At 38.8% G+C, this 20511-nt stretch overlaps 1 protein-coding gene across 9 annotated transcripts in view; it reads right to left on the bottom strand.

Annotated features, from left to right (window-relative positions):
- Positions 1-17762, bottom strand: part of LOC100890773 (calcium/calmodulin-dependent protein kinase type II subunit alpha) — an 84682-nt gene extending 66920 nt beyond the window's left edge. For all 9 annotated transcript variants that reach the window (XM_030979287.1, XM_030979289.1, XM_030979290.1 and 6 more), the window contains exons 1-2: positions 17650-17762; positions 8703-8841 (exon numbers count right to left, since the gene is read on the bottom strand). In XM_030979287.1, coding sequence (XP_030835147.1) covers positions 8703-8841; positions 17650-17747 — 237 coding nt within the window. In that variant the 5' untranslated portion in view covers positions 17748-17762. The remainder of the gene's footprint in view (positions 1-8702; positions 8842-17649) is intronic.
- Between the last annotated feature and the right edge of the window lie 2749 nt (positions 17763-20511).

Genomic DNA, 20511 nt, shown 5'->3' with positions numbered 1-20511 from the left:
GAGAGAGGGATATTGCTTTTTGCCCTTTTTCCACTTGCCTCCCCGAAAAAAAACGTCTTCTTCCGTGAATTCCCACTGACCAATCAGGTTGTACCGCGTTAATATGCGACCCACGGTATAATTGACATGCACGAACAAGTGGAGCATCATTATTCTCATTATGGCGCTCTCGCGTTATGACGATGCAATCATGGACATGCCAATAGACATATCATCAAGACTTTCTCTTCCTCTTTTTCTCTCTCCCTCCGTCTTTCTTTCCCTCTTTCTCTCTCTCTTTCCATCCATCCATCCCTTCCTCTCTTTCAACCTCCACCTCACATTTCTCCCGCTTCCTATCTCTCTCTCTCTCTCTCTCTCTCTCCAACTCTCACACTCTTTTGTTTTGTGTGCCCTACTTCCAATCTAATCTGGATCATGGTCTTTCAAGATATTTCTTTTTTTCAAAATATTAACAATCAGTGCTGCTCTTTTCTTTTTGAGCAGATTACCTCTTTATTTTTGTCATTTGAGCTCGTTCCAATTTTGCAGCCTGTTATTACATTCTCCTCTAATCATACAATGGCCAAATTCTTAATATCTCTCTCTCTCTCTCTCTCTCTCTCTCTCTCTCTCTCTCTCTCTCTCTATCAATCTGTTTCTCTTTTTTAAGTAAATATCTGATTAAAGTAAACAGTTTTCTCTTATCTATTTTCCACATTTTTCTTTCCGCTATCTCAAACACCTCAATCTCTTTTTCTCTTCATTATTCTTTTTGGGTGTGTTCTTTTTTACTATCATCGTTTGTCTTGACTAATTTCGACCTATCTTTACCCCTCTCTGTACTCCATTTCTCTCTAGTCTGTTTTAATTCTCTCTCTCTCTCTCTCTTTCTCTCCTTTTTTCATGTGCATAATTCTCACTGCCTCTGTCAACTACACTATGTGTAACAGTACTCGGTCTCATTGTTCTTTCTTTTAAATCTAAACTGTCCCTCGTTTTCTGACTGCTCTTTCTCCTCTTCCTCCTCTCTGCCTCATTCCCTCAGTATCCTTGTGTCATCTACCCATCTCTCTCTCTCTCTCTCTCTCTCTCTCTCTCTCTCTCCTCATCCAATCCGTTCCAGCCCATCTCCACATCTCACTGCTCTTGACTTCTTAATGTTGGATGTAATCACACGTCGTCTTCATCATTTGACCAGTCATGTGATCGCCTCTGCCAGAATAAGTGGCAAAGGTAAAGGGCCACTCGAGCTCAATTCACAGTAACATAATGTTAACCATACTCTTGAATTCCGGTAACGAAACTGTGTTTTGAAAAGAATCGTTGACAGGAATCGTCAAAAGGCTAGTCTGAATCGTTGAGTATCTAGTAGAGAATTTTACTTAGAAGTTGGTTTTGCTTAAAGAGAAATTAGGCCTACCGGTATGTGATAATCACAATGACAGCTTCTTAAAGCCCCAATGCACTACTTATAGCTACTTGCGCCCTCTAAATAAAAAACAACGCCTAATCGGTGCCTGTTGGTCCCCCATGATCCTCTTTTTCTTATGTAAATTGAGAGCTGATTTGATGAGATAACCACCTGTCAGTGACCTTGCAGGGAGGTTTAATCTCCCTGGCCAAACTAGTGCAGACAGGCTTTAAGAAGATGCTGTTATTTGTCTGTGTTGGGGTCTCATGGCCCTTGGTCTAGCCCTGTTCAGACTCCCATAATTCATTGTATAGCTATACAGTTACCAATGTAATAGTCTGAACATAGTATAGAGAAACATTGTATAGCAAATCACATGTTTGACCATCCTTTCGAGCAAAACTCCGTAGAGAAACCTGCGACCTGTTTCACAAAACTTGTCATCAGTAAGAAATGACAGTTGTTGTTATTAGCTACTGAAATCCTCGCTCCTGATTGGTTATCAGCAGATTTGTCACTGATTTTTGTCATTTGTTATTGAAAAGGGCTTTGTGAAAAGGTACCCCGGTCCTGTTCTAGGCTGAGTATCATATAGTGCAAAATTTGTATCAGCTGTTAGTTGTTGCATGATGACAGATTCTGTCCATCAAATGAACAAATGTTTAGTGACATATGTAGACTACTTTTGCCATTTTGATCTTTATACAGTGCATGTACATGTCTGCATTTGCCAATTTAAAATGTCTAAATTATAAACATCACTTGCACGATCTGACCACTTTCACTTTTGAAAATGTTTGGAAAGTAGCTTTGATTGACAGTTTCAATCTATCGTTATGAAGACAATTACCCAACATCACATCCATGTTGATGAATATACAGGCCTCCACACACATACACATACACACACATGTACATAAAGACGGAACTATCTGCCTTCTTGTGTGCAACTTTGTGGACAACATCCCAATATTTTTACCACATCTACCACCGCTCTCTTCATCTACTTTAATACACACTTTATCCTAGCTATCATTAAACTCATCCTTTTCTTTCTAACAGCCATTTTATCAACCATACTTTGTGTTATTCATTGAGACAGCCGTAACAGGCACGCAGTGTATGCACATACACTACACTCATTAGGTGGCTCTACGACAAACCCGCACGATGATGGGGCTCATGAATATTTTGCAGGAAGTTTTTATTTTGAGCTGGCTAGGGCCCCCGCATCCTTTGTTCTGCCTGGATGCCCCAAGTGCTAAGTGATCCGTCAAAAATCAGCTAGTTACACACCAAACCCGGTCATGATAACCTAACATGCCGTATACGGTGTCTTTTAACCTATTGGTAAAGTAATTGGTTCTTTTTAGAGCCAGGAGGTCGTTAACGCATATCGCTGTACACAGTGTTAACAGCCTTTTTGCTCCAAATTGATATCTTCTTCTACAATCTTACTTTATGGCCCTCATCCCCTGTGAATAGGTAACTCGGAAAGCCCTCCTTTCACATATCTGTTAATACACTGAACAAACAGATGCTTCATATTATTTTGTATGTTTCCCTATTATTATATACCTTGAATGGTTTACACGCACCAGTAGCCACTAGCACTAACAGCTGAATTAACAGGCAGCAGTACCTTCGTAATATTGATAATAATAAAATACTAAATACATCAATTATGCTCTCAAAATCTCCACAATGCCACTCACCCCCTTGAAATAACTCTCACTATGAACATGACGACAAAGAAATCAGACAAAATATACAGTTCCTCAGGTAGACAAAGGAACATTCCTTCACTGCTATTATGTAAAAGTGAATATGCATGTGACACCTGTTCTACACATTTTTACATAATAGCAGTGAAGATATGTTCCTTTGTCTACCTGAGGAACTGTATATTTTGTCCGCTTTTTTTGTCAGTCATGTTCATAGTGTCTAACCCCAGATTTCATACCTCCCTGCTCTAACTGCATTACCTTCCAACCTCCTCTAACCCTCCTCTTCCCTCCATCTCGTATCCCTCCATCTCCTCTCCCCTCCACCTCCTCCCCTCCCCTCCTTCCCCTCCTATCCCTCCCATCCCTTTCTCTTCACTCCCCTCCTCCCCTTTCCTCTCCCCTTTGTCCCCCCCCCCCCCCCCCCCCCCGTCTCCTCTCATGGACCACACCTTCATCCAGCAAGCATATCCCATAATACTCTCCCATTATCAGAAATAAAATCAAACCATCATTTCATACTTCCCTTCAAACCACTTAACTTCTTTCAAATATATACACAACCGCCAAATCAATGCCCATTGTGAAAATGAAACTAAGAGAAGCAATTTCACTGATGACTTTGACCTTTCGGAAATTATCATCAATTTCCAATTTGCCTTAAAAGCTTGCCCTAAAAAGATTCATTTATTAAGCAATACAAACTGCACATGCTTTTCTCCACTTGAACGCTGATTTATGTTTGGAAATCCAGCAGCTAAAAGCATAAGAATTGCTAAAGCACTGCTATTATTCATTTGCATTAGATTTAGGTTTTAAATGCCATTATTTTCACCCTCTTATTAATATCATACCAACTCCACCATGAGTGTAACTGGAAACAATTTCTAAGCTAAAAGTACTAGTCTAGTGGTAATATCACAAGACTATGAGTGAACCAAGCAGTAGTGGTTCAGATCCCTGATAAGATTCTAATATCCTTTACCAAATGTTGTCAAATTTTCTCTCTTTTTGTCAGTGCCAAAGTTGTCCAGAATATGTGTGCCCCTTTGCCTATGGACATGCATTGGCACGCGCTGGCTCGGCTGGGTTGCGACTAGTTGCGTACAGTTCACAGGGTGTTCATGAATGTTGCCATAAAACTAAATACACTTAAAATTCTGTCACTTAATTCAAGCATTTGCCCGCATCCTCCCGCATTCTGCCACAAATACTTCCCTCATTGACACACAAGATGCGCCACCCAAAATGAGGGCAAATGTAAATGGAGCATTTGTGTTTTAAAGCCCATCTGTATTAATTTACAGGAGAGATTAGACCACCCTGCAAGGGTACTGATAGGTGGATATCTTATCAAATCAGCTCTCAATAACATAAGAAGAAGAGGATCATGGGGGACTAATGGTCACCGATTAGGCATTGTTTGCTATATAGAGGGGGCAAGGTGATATAGGTAGTGCAGTGGGGCTTTAAGCTCCTTTGTATTTCACTCTGGCAAGATTACCAGCATAATTTTGAATTATGCTTCAAATGAAAACAGATCCTGGATGAAATCACTTCACTTTAACAAGCTGCGCATAATGAGTGCCTAATGAGCGCATAATTAATAGACCATAGGATCTGTGCAAAAAAAGACCAATTACATCCAACAGAATAACAGGCACTTAATATCCAAGCTATTAAAAAAGAAAAAATGACTTTAATTGTAAGTTAAATTTAGCTGTCAGTCAAGATATTAAAACTGCTTCTATATTTCTTTGTGATTGGTCAGCCTGAGCCGATATATCAAGCCATTACCTAACCTTTCTCCATCCACTAATCAAACACTGTTAAGTGACTGCCCTGCCCGGTTGGAAGGAAAGTGACTATTAAGTCCTCTTTACATAATCAATAAAACATGCAGTTGTTTCTTCACCCAAGAGAGCCTTTAATGATCTACTCTCTCCTTGTTTGGTTTTGTACCCCACCCCCTCCTCTACATATCAACCACTATTTCACACACGTTCCACTCTCTCATCCCCCTCCCCAGTTCTCCATTTGCCCCCCCCCCCCCTCTATCTCTCTCTCTCTCTCTCTTTGTGAGATATTACTCCCTCCGAATGCAACTCTCATTTCTTTCAGTCAATAAGTGTTCTGGACACACACACAAAAATTGTCATTATTTTCACGAGCTTGTTTTAAATAACAGGCCAAATCCACTCTCTCATCCCCCCTCCCAAGTTCTCCCCTTGTCCCCCCCCCCCACCCCCCCCCCCCCCTCTCTCTCTCTCTCTCTCTTTGAGAGATATTACTTCCTCTGAATGCAACTCTCATTTCTTTCAGTCAATAAGTGTTCTGGACAAATTTTTTCATTTTGTCATTATTTTCACGAGCTTGTTTTGAATAACAGGCCCTATTTGTTTCGTCAATGATTCTTATGGCAGCTTGGTTGTTTCATATCACCTTCCCAAATCCAATCTCTTCCCAGTGTATTAATCAATTCATTCACAGCCAGTATATCAAACTCCTAACAGCTCCTTTGTATTAATAATGGTAATCAATATCTCTTTTATTCCTCTTCCCACCTCTCTGCTCCTTTCTCCTCTCCTCTTCTTTCTCTCCCACTTTCCTCTCTCTTCGTTCCCCCCCCCCCCCCCCTCTCCTCCTCCTCCTCCTCCTCCTCCTCCTCCTCCTCCTCCTCCTCCTCCTCCTCCTCCTCCTCCTCCTCCTCCTCCTCCTCCTCCTCCTCCTCCCTCCCTCCCTCCCTCCCTCCCTCCCTCCCTCCCTCCCTCCCTCCCTCCCTCCCTCCCTCCCTCCCTCCCTCCCTCCCTCTCTCTCTTTCTCTCTCTCTCTTTCTCTCTCTCTTAATCTCTCTCTCTTTCTCTCTCTCTTAATCTCCCCTCCCTCTTCTCTAACCCCTTACTCCTCCTCTACCCTTCACTTTCCATAATCATCTTTTCTCTCCTCCATATCTGTCTTCCATCTCTTTCCTCTCCCCCTCTCTCCACATTTTTCCTTTTCTCTCCCATTCTCTCCTACTCTCCTTCTCACACCCAAACTCTCATTCTGTTTCTATCTCTCTATCGAAAATTCTTAAGCATGTTTATAACAATAGGCCTGCCTTCATCAGCTCGAGTTGGCCAAAAAGCCTGCTATTTCTGATTCAGGAAATTAGCCTGAAGTTACAAATTGCGTCATCTTCAGCTCAAAACTCGAGCTTGATAAATTTGCTCAGTGTTCACGCATAGTGCGAGTTTTCATGCTGGTGAAGACGGACCAAACATATAGCGGGCTATTTTGCAATCTAGACTAAGATATCTTGGGAATATTTCCAGAGCAAATAGCCCACTATTTTGTGATAATTTCCTGAATCCGAAATAGCAGGCTTTTTGGCCAACTCGAGCTGATGAAGCTGATGAAGGCAGGCCTAATCTTTAACAATATCTTCTGGGAACCAGATAGATGCTCATCAATGTTTGAGCGTTGGTACTTTTTTTACTTGAAAGTACCTAACTTAAAGCCTATCAGCACTAGTTTGGCCAGGAGGGATTAGACCTCTATGCATGGTCACTGACAGGTGGCATTGTTTGCGAGAGTGCAAAAATCGACTTGCGACAAAGTTGCTTATGTGATGTTTGAATAAAACAATTTGGATTTGGGTATTAATTCAGTCTTTGCAGATCCAAATAACATCCCTAACAAAATTAATCATGCCACACATATCAAATATCGAATATCAACGAACATTTGTGCGCGTGTGTGTGGGTGGTGTGACTTTGCCCTTTGCAAAAAGGATATGCAATGCATTTCATTTGATACATTTAATTCATTCTCTCACTCCATTAATCCCAACATAATACGTACTGTACGCGTCACTTTGGCGCAAGTCGATTTTTGCACTCTCGCAAACAATGCCTCGTGTTCATCCAAGCGTGAACACATACAACAAAAAAATGATACCAAATGATTTGGAATAAAACACACTTTCATAAGATGTATAATAATTTACTGTTCATAGATGAATTTTAAAATAATTAGCAATTTTCTAGGTGTAAACTTTTTTTGGACTCACACGGTAGAGGGGGCAAGTAGTTACAAGTAGTGCAGTCCCGCTTTAATGCCCTACTCTATGTCGTTCCATTAATAATTAAGTTGCTACCAGAATCCATTGACACCTTAATGACCATGTTGTTGCTTAGTTACCCACTGTAAACAAGATCACATCTACAGGTTCTATTTTTAAAAACTTATTTCTAAATTATTTACCGATCGAGCATGTCATCTCTAACATTAGGCCTGTCCTCATCAGCCCGAGTTCGCCAAATAGCCCGCTATTTCTGATCCGGGAAATTAGCCAGATCAAGAAATAGCGGGCTATTTGGCAGATGAAGACTCAAGAGTGGGCTATTTGCTCAGGAAACCTGCCCAAGATATCTTGGGCTAGTTTGCAAAGAAGCCCGCTCTTTTGCAAAATAGCCTGCTATTTGTGGTCTCTATACCAGCCTAAAAACTTGCAGTGTGAGTGAACACTGAGCAAATTTCTCAAGCTCGAGTTTCAAGCTGATGAAGACGTGATTTGTATCTTGGGCTAATTTCCCGGATCACAAAATAGCAGGCTATATGGCCAAGTCGGGGCGATTTGAAGACAGACCTATTGAGAGAATTCCATTTGTTGCACCCTCCTTTCTCTCTCTCTCTCTCTCTCTCTCTATGCTTTTCATATTATTAACATCATTTTCTTGTTGATTCTTCTACTGTTGTACTTATGAGTCAGAAAGAAAGTAATTTTGAGGGAGGAAGAGGGCTTCTGTACTTGACCCTTGTTAAAGCTCATTCACACCAGACATGACGTGGCAAAATGTTGCTTTCTTTTTAATAAGATGATATGAAGTGTAATGCACTTCACATTTCTGTATCTTGCATGAGGAGGAGAGGAGGGGGAGGGAAGAGGAGAAAGGAGAGAGGGGAGAAGAGGAGGAGGGGGAGAGGGGAGAAGAGGAGGGGGGAGAGAAGAGGAGGAGAAGGGGAAGAGGAGGAGGAAGGGGGAAGAGGAAGAGGAAGGAGGAAGAGGAGGAAGGGGGAAGAGGAGGAGGAAGGGGGAAGAGGAAGAGGAAGGGGGAAGAGGAGGAAGGGGAAGAGGAGGAAGGGGGAAGAGGAAGAGGAAGGGGGAAGAGGAGGAAGGGGGAAGAGGAGGAAGGGGGAAGAGGAGGAGGAAGGGGGAAGAGGAGGAAGGGGGAAGAGGAGGAAGGGGGAAGAGGAGGAAGGGGGAAGAGGAGGAAGGGGGAGAGGAGGAAGGGGGAAGAGGAGGAAGGGGGAAGAGGAGGAGGAAGGGGGAAGAGGAGGAGGAAGGGGGAAGAGGAGGAAAGGGGAAGAGGAGGAGGAAGGGGGAAGAGGAGGAAGGGGGAAGAGGAGGAGGAAGGGGGAAGAGGAGGAAGGGGGAAGAGGAGGAAGGGGGAGAGGAGGGGGGCGGAGGGGGGCTAGAGGAGTTTGGGAGGGGGTCGATGAAGCAGGTTATTACACGTTTTAAAAACGTGGTGGCTTTTTTGCGGTTGTTTGCCGTGCCATATCTGAACAAGCCTTTAGTGTCATATTTTCATAAAACCTACCTTCAAATCTCTGTGAACTATAAGATTTTTGTGACAATGTTCAACGCTCTCCAGGATCTGTTGTATGCAGTGGCTTGCGTCAGCCTCGCTGTAATACTCCCTGGCTACGATGTCTTCAAACAGTTCTCCCCCTGTAACTCTGAAAAGTCAATCAAGAAAATAATAATATAAAATGTATCATACCCTTGATAAAACATATAAAATAATACAGTCAAACCTGTCTACAGTGACTGCCCAAGGGGATCACAAAAAGTGGTCTTTGTAGACAGGTTCCTTTAATACATGTTTTAATGAGAAACCATCTTCAAGGGAAACAAAAAATGTGTTTGTTGTAAACAGGTGGTCTTTGTAGACAGGTGGTCACTAAAGCAGGTTTGACTGTAATAACAAATGTAGAGGGTTATTGTATGGCACTCATGTCTGTTAAACTTGGCACTTTGTGCTCTAGCATGTCAAGAAAATAATTCCTGCCAGGTAACCCATATACCTCACCTGGCTTAAGTGTGGCAAAGGTTGATTAATTTCTTGCCACAGGATGTTGGTGATATGGCAGGGATTCAAACCTCATACCCTGTGGCTAACAGTCTGGTGACTTATCCATTACACCACAACACCTCTACATCATACTATATGCCTATATACAAATCAAACCAAATCTGTAAATGTAAAACATTATCGGATCCAAAAAATTTGGTGCTTGGGGCTCATCAGCATAAATTGGTGAGCACAATTCATTTTTTATGTTGACCAATTTTTTTGTTATTACTATTGTTACTGTTATTGTTATTGTTATTGTTATTTTTAAACTGATCAAATTTTTTGATATGTGATCAGCTCTTTATACAAAAATTATTATAAATATAGAGCTCTTATGGTCACAAATGACTGTTTAAAAATGGTTTACAGTGTATAAAACCCCGTCATTGAAATCAATTAAATTCAACAATACAACTCTCGCCAACCTGAACCACTCATGAAATTCACTATCATTTCATGTGCAAAAGACCCTCTGGTTTCACAGCATAAAGCATACCCAGACAACGATTAAACCCTCACATTTTTCACTATATTCATGAAAGAAGCTACAGCCATTTAATGTGCTTTTCACCCCTCTTCCAGCCTCTTTCTAGATGAATTCTAAAGCGACTTGATTTGTATTCAGCTGGGCCGATAGAAGATGATACTTGGCGATGACTGTATTTATGTGTACACTCCATGAATGCCACATGACTGAAGAGAGAGGTAAATATCCTACTGCAGAAAGTATTAACCTTTAGGTAGACGTTTCCATCTTTAGAGCCTGTTGAAATCTTGTCTTATTACTGGTTTTCCAGAGATATTTTACATTCTAGGATAGCGCATACAACAGGGGTAATAGTGATCATTTAAAAAAAGGTGTTTTTTTTTCTTCATCAACCACCTCCCCCTTAAGTAACAAAAAAAAGATTCTGGGGGGAAAAATGGCATCTAACAACATTCCCCGCCTTTTGAGTAAGAAAATTGGAGAAAAAAAATTGGGAAAAATCGGGAAAGAAAGGGAAAAATCAGGAAAATGAGGGGAAATTCTGGAAAATAATGGGAAAATCAGGAAGAAAGAAAAAAAATCTGGAAAAAAAATCCCCCCAAAATTGGGAAACCGATTTAAATAAGGTAATTATCAGGCCTGATACAAAAGCAATACATTTTCATAATGACAAATTCTTTGGTTAACATCTTTGCAAGACTTGATATAAAAACATTTTTCTTGTTTGCTCTTTAGGTCATAACCATTTGAATATCTATAATTTGGGGTAGATATTATGAATTCTAACAATATAGGGGGTGGGGTGGAATCACGGGAGTGGTCTTGTGGAAACTCCTGAAAAATCCACAATTTGATAACATTTATTTAATTGTCTGCACCCTGTAATGTAATTGAGGATGATGTGTCTTGCATTTTCAAACCATTCCCCAAAACAAATTTACACGTCTCAAGAGCAACACCTCCACTAGACTGCATCATCAAATTCTGAGAATTTCTTTGAAGTCATGTTTACACTACTATCCCTCTAGAGTGTACCTTACATCCAAAATATCAGATCTTGATATTACTCCTGTATTAAAAAATGTGCAAGTTGAAGGTATTTGTTCATTTGCTGTCCCATGTGTTACCAAATATAGTATAAATAAACAAAAAGTAAATGATATAATTGTAATTTTATTTTTTTTATCGGTCGGAATCAAACTCTGGTAGGACAGTCAACCTGAATGCCCCATCAGGTATTTCCAAACTGATGATGAAGTCCATAACGTATGAAGCAATATACAAAGGACTTGCCCACAAATATAATGCATAGTTGAATATTACAAATTAAATCTTGTGAATATCGCATGTATGATCATATCTCTACATTTCTGATTCTGTTTTTGTATGAGCTGTTCACTGCGTCACGTGCAAACACAGCTTCATTCAATTTGAATACAATGGTCAGACTGATCTATTGAGCAACGGTCCGGTGAGAATCGCTTTACTTTTAACCCAGATTCCACTACGGGCCTGTCTTCATCAGCTCGAGATTGTCAAGTATCCCGCTATTTGAACTATCCCGATTGCAAATTATCCAGTTAATTTGCGTTTTCATCAGCCCAAAGTTGCAATTAGCGGGATATTTGGTCGAGATAATCATCCTAAGATATCTTGGGCTAGTTTGCAAAATATCCTGCTATTTGGCAAAATACGTCCTCACCATGTCCTCACTCGTACTATGCTCAAAAGCTGAAAAAATATCTCAAGCTAATTTCTTAAGCTCGAGTTCCAAGCTTTGAGGTCAAGTCTCGAGCTGATGAAGACGCGATTTGTAACTTCGGGATTATTTCCCAAATCAGAAATAGTGGGCTATTTGGCAATCTCGACCTGATGAGGACAGGCCTATTGTATGAATGTAGAATATACAAGGTGAAGGAATTTTCCCTCATCAGTAGGAGAATCCCCCCCCCCCCCCTCCCCAGGAATAGATCTAGTGAAATTTCATTTTAGATTTACATTTGCCTTTTTGTAAAAAAATCCCAGGTCTTCCTACCCAGGTAAACCTATATGAGAGTACATAAGTTAGAATTATAAAGTGAGAGTACATAAGTTAGAATTATAAAGTCACAAATAATGACTTGACTGCAAAACTGAAAGAACTTCCAAGCATGACGTACATTAAGAAATGTCTTTTTCATAGCATGTGAGCCACGCCTGCGATACACCACATAATATTTGGAGAGTGATACAAATACCAATACCATCATACCCATTGTCAATTCAAAATGAAAGGCTGCCATAGTCACACACGGCCCCCACCCGCGATCGATATCCATGACTTTCCATGTCTTTAGAATTTTTGTTCATATTCCATAACTTTCTATAAGAATTTATTTTTCAATGACTTTCCATGTTTTTTCCATGACCGTACGTTTCACATTTATTGTATGTAAAAAATGTAAATGTTAGTGGAGATCAGTGTTGCCCACAGAGTTACGCTTATGGGCCTTCAGCACATTTTTCTTAGCTACAAACCCTTCCTACAAGTACCGATTTTACATCATTGTCGGTGATATGTGAATGGCCATTTAGGCATGATGAAATATAAAAAACATATAAGGAAATCATTTCTTCACAAGGTCTCAGCAGTTTTAATACCGCCCCTTATGTAAACCACTTTGTTCCGTAGTGATTATGATCGTGACTCTATAAACAAATCCTCTCTACAAAAACTGATATTACAGATTCAGTCATCATTATAATTATTGGTGATATGTGAATGGCCATAAAGGCATCATGAAATATAAAAAACAAATAAGGAAATTAATTTCTTCACAAAGCCTCGGCAGTTTCGATACAACCACTTTGTTCTGGAGTGATTATGATCTTGACTCCATAAACAAAACCTCTCTACAAGAACCGATATTACAGATTCAGGGTAATAGTATATTTGTAAAGCACTTAGAGACATTTGTATCAAGCGCTATATAAAAATTAAATATTATTATTATTATTATAGGTGATATGTGAATGGCCATTAAGGCATCATGAAATATAAAAAACAAATAAGGAAATTAATTTCTTCACAAAGTCTCTGCAGTTTCAGTACTGCCCCTTATGTAAACCACTTTGTTCCGGAAACATTATGATCTTGACTCTGTGAAAACCACTTTATAGTTTCAAGAATGGCAAGAAGTGAGAGATTAAAGGGCAAGCCAGGACAGACGACACGTTGCGCAAGACGGCCGTTACTGCCATTGATAATACAGTCAAACTTGCTTTAGTGACCACCTGTCTGCAAAGACCACATTTTTTGTTACCCTTGAAAATGGTTTCTCATTCAAACATGAACTAAAGGAACCTGTCTACAAAGACAAGTTTTTGTGTTTCCCTTGGGCGGTCGCTATAGACAGGTTTGACTGTATATAGCTCTCATATGGCCTTTTTGTGAGTAACCACATTCAAATCAATATACAAAAAAAGGTAATATTCAAAGAATGATATCCATGGTTGAGTAGGCACTTCTCTTTCCCGTCTTTCTTCTACTTGTATCTCTTTCTTTCCTATTTTTTGCTCCTTTCTATTCTTTCTGCGAAACCTTCTTCTTTATGCGTAGGAAAACGCCAGCAACCGCGGACCACTCCATAGAAAACTACCTCAAACCGCTGACATACCTGCAATGGGGGACCGTCCACGTTTGCGATACCGGTTCCGCCGTATCAAATTTACAACGTAGGGGGCGTTTGAATATTAGATGTCACAGCGTGTAGGCAACATCAACTGGATCAGTCCGATGTGTATCGCGAAATGTCACAGCGCCCCCTTTTGACTGCGCGGGAGAGGCGCTTGCTACCTGGATCATCCCATAGGAGGTACACGTCCACGGTTTGATGTAGTTTTCTATGGAGTGGTCCGCGGACACACACACAAGTACTAAACTTGGTCCACGGTTGACAGCATTTCCCTGTAGTGGTGTGCTTGAATTATGCAAGTCTTTTACTTTGTATTATTTATGTTCATTATGATGGTATTGTTTGTTACAGGGCCCTGATTACAAGCAGATTTCTGCTACTTAGGGGTCCTAACCATTATATAGGAACGTATAATCTTCAAAATCCTTCTTTTAGTTTATTCAATTATGAACAGAACAGCTCCTGAATACAACCATTCTTTAGTTCACCTCTACCAACCCACACATACCCTCCGATCCTCGAACTCCGGTCTTCTACACATACCGCTTTCAAAGAAATCTTAAGGGGAACAAGCTTTTGCTCATGCCGGACCAGCCCTGTGGAATTCAATTCCACAGGAGCTGAAGAACTCCAATTCTTCAACATCTTTTAAGAGCAACCATAAATCCCATTTTTTTCAATTTTGCGTTTTGAGGACAGACATTCATTTATTCTTTCATTTTTGTATTTTTCTTTCTTATGTAAATGTACACGATTCCTTTGTAATGTGTTCCCTAATATTTTGAAGCGCCTTAAGCATTTAATTAGAATGGATACTAATGGTGCTATATAAATCTCATGTAAATTGTCATTATATTGGTTGAATAAAGATTTGAATTGAACAAACAATTTTTATATCAAACCCATACAATGTCAAGCATATCGAGTTTCAGTTTGCTGCTTTTCACATTTGATAGCTGTGTGGCCATCTACATATCATTTTTCAAAAGGTCAGGAAAATATTTTGCAAGAAGAGCCCGAGGATAAAGTAAATTCTCTGCTTGAAAACATTTTCAATTTTCGAAGAGTATCTGTCATCAAAACATGTTTTGGTCTTGATGTAAAGGGTTCCATGTCATTATACTGAATTCAAAATATGAGCTTTAAAGGGATTGGGGAGCTTCAAAGGGATTGGGTAACTTTGTCTCATATTCTGAAACAAAATTCTAGATTTAGCTTATGCTGCAATGATAATCATAAACCTTTAGGTCAGTCAGGAACCCTATGACTTTTACAAGCCGATCGCCTGTCTGATTATCAAGATATTTATGATTGTGAAATCGAAACAAAATTTTGCGTTTTCATAGCAATACAGTCTATTGGGGAAAACGGAGTATGTTAAAACCGGTCACTCAAAGATTTTTACTTTTTTGAGGAACTTCATTATCATTTTGAAGCGCAATTTTTTGAGGGCTTCAATATTACACAATATCACAAATACTGATAACATGTAGGGCCGTGCATCTCAGATTTAACATTGTTAAACGATCCCTTTAATTATTTTTTCTGTAAAGAGAAATGGCAGTTTCATTTCACTCACAGAGGTCATAAGAATGACTTGTTGAGCATACTAGTCGATGCACACAAACGTGATCACACAGAATAGGACACGGATGGAACCAAGGTTGGACTTGTTATTCTGTGTGCATGGATAACTGTTTTCACAATCCTGCATATACTATTAAAGGCATTGACATTGTTGAACAATGTTAAACCTGAGATGCACACAACTGTCTGGAAATGACAAAGCAGTGGCTAACAATAGAAAAAATCTTGACATGCCCTTTAGAAATATTACATTATGAATTTTTTTGTTGACTTATGATGCTAAGAAGTCCAAAGTCTTGTGGAAAGAGAGATAACCAAGAAAATAAATATTGAGGGAGATGCATCTGTCAAAGAGAATTTGTAGAATAACGTGGCCAGACACTGTAAAGATATATCTGGGAGATTTCTGCGTTTGTGTTTTCTTCTATGGTGATTTGTTTTAGGAATAAGGATAGATTTATGTGCAATCAAGAGCATTTCGGTGGCCCCTTTTTATAGGCCCTGCTTTCTTTGGGGTCACCAAACCATCATTGTATTATTCTTAATTCTTGATGTAACTTATTTTGATTGTATATATATTTTGATGGTTGAACAAATAAATGAAATGAAAAATTCAATATCACTAAAAATATCAAATATAATGTTCAAGAGTCTGGTGAATAATCAAAATTAATCTTGTGTTGTTGTGAAGAAAAACTGCTAAAATGTACTAATGAGATATTACTCACAGTCAATCTGATTGTTGATTAAAAAAGACGAAAACAAATCTAAAATATGATTGCTATTACCTAATAAAGCTAGAGGCAAACTTGAATGCACAGTGTTGCCCTAGGGAAACGTACATTAATGTTCTTCAGGCTTTTCACTCCACACAACCAAACATTGTGGTTTCTCTTTCTTCAAATTTAATCTTTTTTTACCGTTTCCAAGGTTACAGACAATGCAAACTTGTAGATTATGACTCAAATCACAACCGAAGAAACCGAAAGCAGGGCTCAATCACGATCAGGTGGTGTTTCACAAAAACTTGGCATCTGTGACAAATGATATTTGTTGTTATAAGCTACTGAAATCCTTGCTTCTGATTGGTTAACAGCAGATTTGTCACTGACTTTTGTCATTTGTCATTGAAAAAAGGCTTTGTGAAACACCCCCCAGATCTCAATCACGACCAAACTAAGCATACATGTAGATGAACACTCCATATGGACATAGCTGCCAGCTTTGTTCAGTAACCATGGCAAACAAACCGTTTCCGTGGAAACGAGGTACACACATGTGTCATGCGTAAAGAGGTCGATCAACTAGAAACCATGAGTTGCACATTCGAGGGCTAGCTGCGATGCTGATGGAGAGATATTGAGAAAGCTAACCCCCAAGCCTCCAAGGAGGCTTGGGGGTGTTTCACAAAGATCCGAAGTTAAACTTATCTCTAAGTTGGACTTAACAATTATGGAAAGCCGTTAGCATCTATGAAAATATTTTGTAAAAGTTATTTTAAAAGGCATAAAATGTTGATTCAAATTATTCATATTTTTTATTATCTTAGGAGATTTCATGTTCTTGATGTGGAATTGATGAAAAGTCTAAAATACTTGAATTTTTGCTTTTGAATATATTTCATTTTAAGGCTACAAATGGCTTTCCATAACTTTTAAGTCCAATTTAGTGTTAAGTTCTACTTAGGATCTTTGTGAAACACCCCCCTGGGTGGGGAGTGGCAAATGTAGATTAATATCTTGCCAAAAACCATTAGAGTTGCAGCAAGTCTCGACCCACGAACCATGTGATCCACTAGACAAAACCTCTACAGAACTAATGCCTCAGTCACACCTTTGCATATTTGGCTTGCGTATTGCTGCATATTTATTAATGCTGTGCACAACAGTGTAATGAGGTACCCGAGTACACTCCCAGGCTTACAAGCGAATATTCGAGTATTCGGACGCCATGTTTTTTTATAATTTTTTTGAATTTTTTTGTTTGTTTTGATTTTTTTGATTTTTTTTTTGTTTGTTGATCTTCTTTGGATTTTTTTTTTTGCCACCACCATACCACTGGAGCAGTATCTCACGTCGCCGAAAACGCATGCAATTTTACTTTGAGTTGCAGTTGAAGGCGCCGATTTAATAATAATAATAACAGTAAACAATGCTGTTTTAAAAACCAAAGATGGCAGAATAATCCATTTTCCTCCAAGTCCAAACAGAAATCCAGACATTTGGTCCCAGTTTCTGAGTGGTGAGTTTGACAGTGATTGAGTTGGGAAGCATTTTTACCGACGGCACCATGCCAGCGGCCGCCGCTCACCCAGGAACGGGTAAGCGTCGGCTTGGACAGATTTTTTTTTTTTTTTGCGGCCGAATATTCGGGTACTAAAAATCGTACCCGAGTAGTTGTCAACCGTGCGGGTACTCGAGCATTCGACTACACGTCGCAGCCCTAATATTTATGGCAAGCCGTGTTAACATTTATTCCTATTTCTTGATATCAAGAATTTACTTTGCAAAGGTGTGACTGAGTCATTAGTGTAAGACCTTTGTTGCACTCGGTTACCAATCATTTACAAATTAACAAGAAACGCAGCAAGGTTGTTTTTTAGCAGCGGTTTATCACCTCATACCTGAACAAGACTTATGAGTTAATATGAGTTTATACTTACAGGTCAAAAACCAAGTAGTGGAAGCCTTCCTCCGCAATACTATCATGAAGACGAACTGGAATGACAAAAAGAGAGGGAAAAAAAGAGAGGATGATCATTTATTTGTTTGAAATACAAGAAAAAGGGAATAAAGCACAAATAGTACAAATCAAATATAGAAGACGAATAGGCAGATGTTGAATGAACTATCTAAACAATTTATTGAAGTTGACACCTAAATGTCTTGAAGCAATCTTTCTCACCAGAAACGTTTTTGTGTGCTCTACAAATATGAATGTTTTAATTAATGAACAATTCAATTAAATATGTATCAAAAAATGAAAATAATTAAAACAACAACAAGCTTGTCATTATTTAAATTTGCCAATCAGAGATACAAATTACAAACCCAAAAGTTAAATGATTGAACACACATTGACTCAAAAAGCATGTTTGTAAAGTTTATTTTCACAGTTGCCAAATTTTCTAATTTATGATTAGTATTGTTGGGACAAGAAAGACTCTTTAATGTCGCATAAAAAATATTAAAAAAACATCCCCAACACCATACTGTTAACTTTTTATCATCTACTTTCAGATTCGATACTGTCCATAAAATTTGTCCATGAACTTTGTGATTTGTATCTTTGGTACAAGAATGACTGTTTAATGTCATCTTAAGACACAAAAAAACATCCGCAATACCATACTGTTCTCATTTTATTTTCTACTTTCAGATTCAATACTGTCCATGAAATTTCAAAGCAAATACTTGTTTTGAAATGGCCCAAATAAAAAATGATATCAATACCATTATTTTTGCACCTGGGATATCATATATAGATTTGTCTGACTCAACTCCCAAAATAACTTTTGTCTCTAGTTTAGTTTCCCTTAGGAATGTAAAAGAAGATTATGTTTCAACTTGTGCAACAATACTTTCAGTGAGGTAATATAATCATATACAGCATTAATTCTTTTCTATCATCCCCAGACTGTTTTGAAACATAATATTATTTCAATACTATTTGATACTATTTATATGTGTTGTTTTTTTGTAATTTCTTTTTTTATATAAGTAAGTGATTCCCTCTCTCTCTCTCTTTCTCTCTCTCTCTCTCTCTCTCTCTCTCTCTCTCTATTACAAAATTGATTGATAGTTTATTACACACAACCAGTATTTTAGGAAACACCTACCATTAGTTTAATAAATCAATTACTCCGTTATTATTTCATTAATTTATTTCATGTATTCTAAACATGAAGGTCACTTTCACAGTCAATTACACCATCCTTTGTGTGAAAGGTGATGTATTTCTAATTTTCTTGTAGGAGATCATACACAACGGCCGCTACACACATGTACTGGCTGTAGAAGCGAATCTATCTTCGACGCAACTTCCCATCGACATGCATATTACCCAATTTTGTATCCACAGTCACAAAATACCTCTCTCTTCTCTTTTCCTTCCTTTTCAGTTTTTTTTTTCTTCTTTTTTTCGGTGAGGCATCAGCAAAATGCTACTTGTATCATCTGCTCATAATGGATGTATACATGCACAGCCGACCTGTGTGTCTGTGTGTAGGTTTGTGTACACGACGACGACACAAGGAACAAGCGTTTGTGTCGCGTGTGGGTATATATGCATGTATCTGTCTGTACATAAACGATGCTGATTTGTAAATTTTCAACATCCACCCCTCATTCACAACACACACACATACACACACTCTCTCTCTCTCTCTCTCTCTCTCTATCTCTTTCTCTTGTTTCAGTGCAGATCAACCGAGCGAGAGGGGGAGAAAATGATAAAAATTTGAGTAATCGATCGACCAATGCCGAGCCAATGTTCAGAGAAAACAGCAACGTCAAAAGAAGTCATCCACATTTTCCTTCATCTATTTCCCCCATACATGCATGTCATTTATCACCTGATAAGAAAAAATAAGAAAAAATAAGAAAAGGTCTGTTGGTAGCGAGATAGAAGGCCACTAATTTCTGGTTGCAATAACTTGACAGCTTTCATGGCTAATTGCTTTACTTTGTATTCCAAACTTGCTACGAGTAATATCTCCTTTCTCTCCTTTTACACCACTCCATTTTCCCTGCAGAACATATATATATCCCCCTCTCTTTCTTTCTCTCTCTCTCTCTTTCTATCTCCCTCTCTTTCTCTCTCTCTCTTTCTCTCTCTCCCTTTCCCTCTCTCCCCTCTCTCTCTCTTTCTCTTTCTCTGTCTTTTTCTCTTTCTCTTTCTCTCACCCTCCCTCTGTCTAAGACTCTACATCTCTACCTCCAATCTCTCTGACTCTCTCATTTCTGTCTTTCTCTCTCTCTCTCTCAGTTGGACAATCAGAGTTTAACCAGCATTTACCCACGTCCATGTTTTATATTATCTAAAAAAATAGGTGTTTGAGAAAGTGTTAGACATTTCATCAACAAAACTTTTAATCAATTTAAAAATTGCTTCCTTTTTTCAAACGGTAGGGCAGATTTTCCTAGAATCCATAGGCTCATTTACATTGCAGAAAAACAAATTTGAAAAACCTTTGATTATCAATAATTCTTTTTTTTTTGACGAGTGGGGCGTAATCGCCACTTTTCGCTGCTCTGCATGCTTTAGCATTGAAGCGGGAGAGTCACATGACCAAAAGCAGACTAATTCACTGGTGTTTTAAGTATGAGCATTTAACTTTGATAACTTTTATTACTGTAATATGCTTTGTATTGTATTATTCTATTATTGCAAATTATGTCCTGAAGTATGTTAAACTTTAACTTATGTGTATTTTACTTCTTAATTACTTGATGGATGCCCACAATTATAAAATTTCCACACAACTGCGCCAGGAGTGTCATTTTTGACAGACATGGCGCATTAT

This window comes from Strongylocentrotus purpuratus, unplaced genomic scaffold, assembly GCF_000002235.5.
Source record: "Strongylocentrotus purpuratus isolate Spur 01 unplaced genomic scaffold, Spur_5.0 spur5_scaffold_10, whole genome shotgun sequence".
NCBI lineage: Eukaryota > Metazoa > Echinodermata > Echinoidea > Camarodonta > Strongylocentrotidae > Strongylocentrotus > Strongylocentrotus purpuratus.
The sequence above is the reverse complement of the archived record's forward strand: the minus strand, read 5'-3'. Positions and strand labels throughout refer to the sequence as shown.